At 34.8% G+C, this 8,092-nt stretch overlaps 1 protein-coding gene across 1 annotated transcript in view; it reads left to right on the forward strand.

The window, feature by feature from the left end:
* The window catches only part of FAM227B (family with sequence similarity 227 member B), a 318,111-nt gene that overhangs the window by 98,051 nt on the left and 211,968 nt on the right, over nt 1–8,092 (forward strand). Inside the window, exons 7-8 of the mRNA XM_007935308.1 lie at nt 1,018–1,119; nt 6,113–6,239. Coding sequence (XP_007933499.1) covers nt 1,018–1,119; nt 6,113–6,239 — 229 coding nt within the window. The remainder of the gene's footprint in view (nt 1–1,017; nt 1,120–6,112; nt 6,240–8,092) is intronic.

Here is an 8,092-nt window from a genome sequence, read left to right on the forward strand (position 1 = left end):
GTTTCACATTTAAGTCTTTGATCCATCTGGAGTTAGTTTTTGTGTATGGTGTGAGGTACAGATCTTGTTTAATTTTTCTGCAAATGGATATCCAGTTTTGTCAGCACCATTTGTTAAACAGACAATTTCTTCTCTATTTAATGGATTTCAGCCTTTTGTCAAAGATCAGCTGACTGTAGGTCAATGGATCTATTTCTGGGTTCTCAATTCTATTCTACTGGTCTATGTGTCTGTCGTTGTACCAATACCAGGCAGTTTTGACTACTGTGGCTGTATAGTAGGTTTTGAGATCCAGCAGTGTGAGACCTCCTAGTTTGTTCTTCTTCTTCAATGGTGCTTTGCTTATCAGAGGTCTCTTTCCTTTCCATATAAAGTTAGTGATTGGTTTTTCTGTATCCTTAAAGAATCATCTATATATTTTTTCCTTCTTAAAACATATTTACTTTGTTTCCAGTTTAGCTATCATGACATAAGTTTAATGATTTTGGCTGTGACTGTCTTTAACCAGAAATTGCTTTAGTCATACTAACTTACTGATAATGAAAGCCTTGGAATGTTTATACAACACTAGAAAGTAGCAAAATCATAATTGCCTTCTACATTCCAACTACTATTCAAGAACTTTCATTAATTTATCAACATTACAGTGCTTTCTGTTGTCAGGCACTGTGCTGAAAGCTTAATGTATAAAATCAAACAAAACATTATTCCTGTGTTATTTAACATTTCTATACTATTTTAAAGGGATAGATAGGCATAAATAAACATAGAGATGAAATGTGTGTTTGACAGATGAGAGTAGGACTTAATTAACTTGCTCAGAGTAATGCAGCTTCCGGATAACTGAGCCAGCATTCAAATACTGGTCTGTCTGATGTCAAAAACCATGCTGTTTCTATTATACCAACTAGTCTCTCTTTTAAGAATAGAGAAAATTACTGATATTATGCAAACAAATTCTTATTTTACATTGTGATATTAATGACTTTTAATTTCATGCACATTTTATGTTTTAAGCCTGACAGAGAAAATCAAGATTTCTTGTTTGATAGAATTTCAGAAAGTTATGTGGCGCTTTTCATGAGCATTCCAGTAGGTCGAAAAGATGCATTCTTGCAGGTAAACATACAGAAGTTAATGTATTACACTAATTATTTTAGAGTGGATGAAATAGATGTTTGATTTAAAACATGTATGAAGTTATATTTGGGTTTTTTTAAAAGTAAAATTGTCTGAAATAGAATAAGTAATGGTAATATTTAAAAAGCTATGCTTCTCCCCTGCCTTCAGAATATTCTTTTTTTCTAAAACCCACTGCTATTGAGTAGATTTAGACTCAGAGCAACCCTTTCGGACGGAGTAGAACTGCCTCGTAGGATTTCCAAGGCTGTAATCTTTACAGAAGCAGAATACCTCAACTTTCTCCCACAAAGCTGCTGGTGGGTTTGAACTGCCAAGCTTTGAGTGAACAGCCCAGTGTTTAACCACTACACCACCAGACCTCCTTTATCTTAAAGTATTACAGAATTTCCTTAGTGATATAAGTATTTTATTTGCATGTTATTCATTTGATCACTATTGACTTATTTTATGTAGATTCTTGTCTCTTTTCTTTATCTTTCTATAAAATCATTTATCATATTTTCTTTTCCTTTATAATGTATGTTTTGATTTAAGTGAATTTAACAAGTTTATGTAATGCTTAATGACTAAGTACCTGTTGCAGGAGGGGAACAATGGGCACATTTTTTAATCAAATGTTTCTTTTACTTTTCTCTTGTTATGGTAACTAATGAATGTTGTTGTTGTTAATGTGCTACCGAGTCAGACCCGATTCATAGCGACTCCCCGTTGGGTTTCCGAGGCAGTATCACTATGGAAGTAGATTGCCCCATCTTCCTTCCAAGGAGTGGCTGGTGGATTTGAACTGCCAGCCTTCTAGTTGGCAGCCAAGTGCCTTAAGCACTATACTACCAGAGCTCCCAACTAATGAATAGCGTTGCTTAAAATAATGTTCTTGAGTAATGTGAAATGACAATGTGTAGAAATTACACTGAGTATTTTTAAATTTAAACATCTAACATTTCAAAGCAGAAACCACATTCCAATAGTTTATTGCATTCGCTTTTGTAAATCAGAAATACATAAGTATTTTGGAATTGGTAAATGTTTTCATGGATAAAATAAAACTAAAACAGTTAAATGTCTTTCACAATGAGAATATAAACAAACCTAAATTAGCAAATTTACCAGTTATTTCTGCTCATGTTTTACCTATTTTACTTGCTCACAAACATGTATCTAAAAATGAGGTAGAGGGTAAACAGTAGTGGACTGGGAATAAAGAAACTGGGCTTCCTAACTGGAATCTGTTACCTGGCTAATCTTGGCAAATCATTTAAACTCTCAGGTTCCCAGCTGGACTCTGTCAATTGAAGAAGTTAGATTAATTGGTGATTCATAAATTGATGTCTTGTGGAACAGTGATATTCTGAGAGAGAGACTAAATTTTTCTGCTGCCAATACTGAAATTGTTTAATGATTAGGAGTTTTGCAATTGACTGCTAACCAGATGGATGGCGGTTCAAACCCACTAGCCACTCCTTGGAAGGAACACTGGGCAATCTACTTCTGTAGAGATACCGCCTTGGAAACCCAAGGAGGGGTGGCTATGAGTCGGAATCGACTGGATGGCAGTGAGTTAGGTTTTTTTGGAGACGTGATAAAACTGGCTAGACAAACGTCTTATCATATTCATTCAAGTAGTCTATCCTTTGGTGGTATTTATATTAATATATTTTTACTGAATATGCCTAGCATCCCTAAATGATGTGATGATACCAAGAATGCTTTAACATGCGCACTTAAGGATAAGAGGCCTATTTAGTGTGGACACGGAAAGGAGTCATGACATCATTCTGCATCTCCCATTCTGAAATTTCTGGTGCCAAGGCAGCGTATTTTCATGGCCCAAATGATGATTTGACTATTTCTGGACCCCTGTTTTTAGTACTGTTTCCAGGAAAAAATTAGAAGTGGTTGAATCAATATTCAAATTTTCATTTGCAAATAAGCAAGATGTACACCTTAGTGTTTTGACCTCTTAACCTATGTTCAATCCTCTTTTAATGCTCTGTTTTTGCTTCTATGCATCAGAATGAGGCCACCTCCCAGTAGGTCTGCCACCTTCAGAGCTATTTAAGTAGAAGTGGAGCTTAATTTCTCATTGATCAATTTCCATTCTTTTTAACTCATTGAAATAAGTAGATGCTTATTTGCCATGGGCTCATCTGATTTATCTTACCTAAGGAAGACTCTGGTAGCATAGTGGCTAAGGCACTTGACTGCTAACCAGAAGGCTGGCGGTTCAAACCCACCAGCCACTCCTCGGAAGGAAGGTTGGGCATTCCTACTTCCGTAGTGATACTGCCTCGGAAACCCAAGGAGGGGTCGCTATGAGTCGGGGCCGACTCGATGGCAAACAACAACAACAAGGAAGACAAATCTATTAATATTTAAGAATAAAAAAACAATAATCAGATCCTACTAATCAGTACAATTAATATGAATCTAAGCATATTTAGTATGACTTACTTCTCTTTCTCTCAATATCATAACATGATATTCCTTTAGAATATTTGCAAACACGGTCTAACACTTGATCTGCTTGTACCTTAGTCTCCTGAAGGTATACTTCACAAAAAAACTTTTAGAAGGTCCTGTTATTCATCTTGTTCAGTATTTTAATTTTAATCCGCACTAAGATTTTATATACTAGAAATGTAGTGTGTGATAATTTCTGGTAGTAAAGATGTTCATGTCGTTGTTAGATGCCATTGAGTTGGCTCTGACTCATAGCAACCCTGTGTACAACAGAATGAAACACTGCCCAGTCCTAGACCATCCTCACAACCGTTGCTCTGCTTGAGCCCATTGTTGCAGCCACTGTGTCAATCCATCTTGTTGAGGGTCTTCCCCTTTTTCACTAACCTTCCACTTTACCCAGCATGATATCCTTCTCCAGCAAAGTATGAGAGACAAAGTCTGGCCATTCTCACTTTTAAAAAACATTTTGGCTGTACTTCCTCCAAGACATATTTGTTCATTCTTCTAGCAGTCCGTGGTACCTTCAATAATCTTCACCAACACCACAATTCAAAAGCATTAATTCTTCTGTAGTCTTCCTTATTCACTGTCCAGCTCTCACATGCATATGAAACTATTGAAAATACCATGGCTTGGGTCAGTCATACCTTAGTATTCCAAGGGGCATCTTTGCTTTTAAACATTCTACAGAGTTCCTTTGCAGCAGATTTGCCCAATGCAATACATCACTTGATTTCTTGACTACTGCTTCCATGGGCATTGGTTGTGGATCCAAGTAAAGTGAAATCCTTGACAACTTCGATCTCTTTTCCATTTATTATGATGTTGCTTATTTGTCCACTTGCGAGGATTTTTGTTTTCTTTATGTTGAGATGTAGTCCATGCTGAAGGCTGTAGTCTTTGATCTTCAACAGCAAGTGCTTCGAGTTTTCTTCATTTTCAGCAAGATTGGTTGTGTCATCTGCATATTGCAGGTTGTTCATGAATCTTCCTCCAATCCTGATGCCACAATCCTCTTCATATAATCTGGCTTCTCTCAGCATACAGATTGAATAAGTATTGCGAAACGATACAACCATGATGCACACCCTTGCTGATTTTAAACCATGCAGTATTCCCTCATTCTGTTTCAATGACTTCCTATTGGTATATGTACAAGTTCCTCGTGAGCACAATTAAGTATTCGGGAATTCCCATCCTTCACAATGTTATCCATAATTTGTTAGGATCCACGCAATCAAAGACCTTTGCGTAGTCAATAAAACACAGGTGAATATCTTTCTGGTATTCTTTGCTTTCAGCCAAGATCCATCATATGTCAGCAATGATGTCTCTTGTTCTACATCCTCTTCTGAATTGGGCTTGATTAGATGACTGTATTAGTTTCCTATTGTTGCTATAACAAATTATGACAAAGTTAGTGGCTTAAATGACAGAAATTTATTCTCCTACAGTTCTGGATGCCATAATTCAAAAATAAATTTATGAAGCTAAAATCAAGATGTTGGCAGGCCTGGTTTATTCTGGTGGAGGCTCCAGGGAAATTCTGTTCTTTTCCACTTCCAGATTCTGGTGGCTGCCAGCATGCCCTGCCTTGTGGCTGCATCACTGCCACGTCTGCTTCTGTCATCACATTGCTTTCTCTTCTGTAATCAAATTTCCCTCAGGTTTCCTCTTATAGGGACATTTGTGATTACAGTTAGGGACCATCAAATAATAAAGGATAATCTCTTCATCTCAAGATATTTAATTTAATCACATCTGCAAAGTGTGCCACATAAAGTAATATTCACAGGTTCCAGGTATTAGGATGTATATATCTTTAGGGACAATTATTATGTCTGCCACAATGACCTCTGAGGTCCTTTCTAATTCTAAAATTTTACATTATTTAGAGCTTAGATTGTGGTTATATATCAGAATCCAGAGTACCAAAACAATGAATATAAATTGTTAAAATGATTTACTATAAAAATATTATATCTTTCTGTTTAAAGTCACTCCCTGAGAGAAATTTAGTAGTTTAGGGATTTTAAGGCTAATGTACTATTGCCACTGCCATAAATTTGTTAATATTCATGGTTTTAATATTTAAATAATATAGTATTCATTACAATATATACAATAATTCACCTAAACAAGCTTCAGTTATTAAAAAATGCTTTTACTTGTAATGATTCATATATATCATTTTCTAAAAAAAAAATAAGAATTGCAAGGCTAAATGAAATAATGGATAATAGTAAAACCTTAATTGTTAACTTCATCCTTTACCCAAATTAAAATTTCCCCAAAATGCTAACAGATAACCAAATTGACTGACTTGAGTTTTAACCTCTTCTTTGTTCATATCCCTTAAGTAGCAATATAAAGAAGTAATACAATGGTCAAAAGCAAGCTACAAAAGAGGCAGGTATATGTTACAACCTAAAAGATTATTTATTTGGTAGGTGAAATATGTTAAATCAAATATAAAGCAATTCTAATGTGACTTTAATTTTGGTAGGTGTATCCTGATTGTTTGGCACAAGCTATCTATGCAACATTTCAGGAGGCATTTCCAGAATCCAGTAACCTCTTTAATGATGAATTTAAAGAAGATCTAGGGACTAACATTTATCTTTGGTTGTCAGGTATGATTATTTGCTTTAAATACTGGTCATTATTTTAGTTCTCTAAAACTTTTGAATTGCATTATTTTGTTTTGAATAGGCAACAAAAATTTGTTAAGTTTATTGCTTTATAAAACACGTCAAAGTCTATGTTTTAAAAAAAATTATAACTATTTTTTACTGAAAATTTTGTTATGCCAAAATAAATATTTAATTTTATAACACTTCCATAACTCTAAAGCCAAATAATTTCATAGACACTGCAATTATTGTAGAAAATTGAATTGCCAGAGGATAGCCTATCATATATATTTGGAAGATACATATTTTAAGCTGCTTTTGAAATGCTATTTATTTTTATAGCAAATAATATTGGGTGGATTGAATTCTAGAGTTAACTGATTTCCTCATAAAATATACAATTAATCAAAGAAAAAAATCGTTTTTTTTTTATTGTGTGTGTGGAAAAAGGACAGGTAAGGCTGAAAGGCGGAAGGAAAATAAAATTCTGTGCTATAGCACTTAGCTAGAGATTTAGATGTTGTTATTGTTGTTGCATGCTGTCGAGTTGATTCTGACTAATAGTGACTCTGTAGGATAAAGTAGAACTGACTCACAGGGTTTCTTGGATGTAATCTCTACAGAAGCAAATCATCAGTTTTCCCATGGAACCAGTGGATGGGTTTGAATCACCCACCTTTTGGTTAGGAGGCAAACATTTAACTTTAAGGTATAGTGATATACTTTCACATTCCTGTAATGAATGAAGACAGTTACATTAGTATGGACTACCAAAAGCTAATGAGTGTTTTAAAGTAATTCTTCTTCTAAATCCTTCAGTCTACATGTTGACTGATTTTGAAACTATTCTGTGTGAATTCTTAATAACCAAACCATTTCTGAAATGAAATATTTCATATTTTAAGGAGAGAGGCTTTGAATGGAAAAGACTGAAAAACAGCTATGAGAAAACATCCCCTTATACACATGTGTGCAAACACATACACAAGAATCTAATTCAACTATAAGAAACAAAAAGTGAATAAGTCCAACATTTGTACAGACACTATAAGAAAAAGATGTGATAAAAAGCCAAAAACTTTGCTGCACATCATACCTAATTTTCATATATTATGTGAGGAATGAGTTCAAGTTAATTCTTTCACAGTGGAAGATCCAGCTGTCCCAGCACAATTTACTGAAGAAGCTGTTTTATCTTCATTGGACAGACTTAGCACCCTTGTCAAAACTCAGTTGACTATGGAATGTATATGTTTTCTTTCTAGACTCAATTCTATTCCATTGATCTAGGGGTCTATCATTATACCAGTACTAGACAGTTTTGATTACTATAGCTTTATAGTATGTTTTGAAACTGAGAATGTAAATCCTCCAAATTTGTTCTTCTTTTTCAAGATTGTTTTGGCTATTTCATGTTCCTTGCAATCGCATAGAATTTTAGAAACATCTTGTCACTTTCTACAAGGAAGCCAGCTGTGAAAAACACAGTAATAGAGATTAAGAATGCCTTGATTAATTCATCAAATAGACTTCACATAGCCAAAGAAAGAATCCATTAGCTTGAAGATAGAGCAATAGAAATTTTCCAAACTGAAGCAAACATACACAGGGCATTTGAAAACTATGGAACAACATCAAACAATCACACATGTATGTAATTGAACCAAAAAGGAGACAAACATAACCAGTAATGCACAAATAGCAAAAGATAAACTAGATGACTGGGACCTTGCTAACAACTGACACCAACTATAAAAACGGCAAGGAGGCCACATGTTCTGACCTCCTCTAATCTCATAGGAGGAAGACAGCAGTAACCCAAGGCCTATTACTGCAAGGCCAAACATGCTGCC

This window comes from Orycteropus afer, unplaced genomic scaffold (genome assembly GCF_000298275.1).
Source record: "Orycteropus afer afer isolate SDZICR_OR568_19922 unplaced genomic scaffold, OryAfe1.0 scaffold00026, whole genome shotgun sequence".
NCBI classification, from domain to species: domain Eukaryota; kingdom Metazoa; phylum Chordata; class Mammalia; order Tubulidentata; family Orycteropodidae; genus Orycteropus; species Orycteropus afer.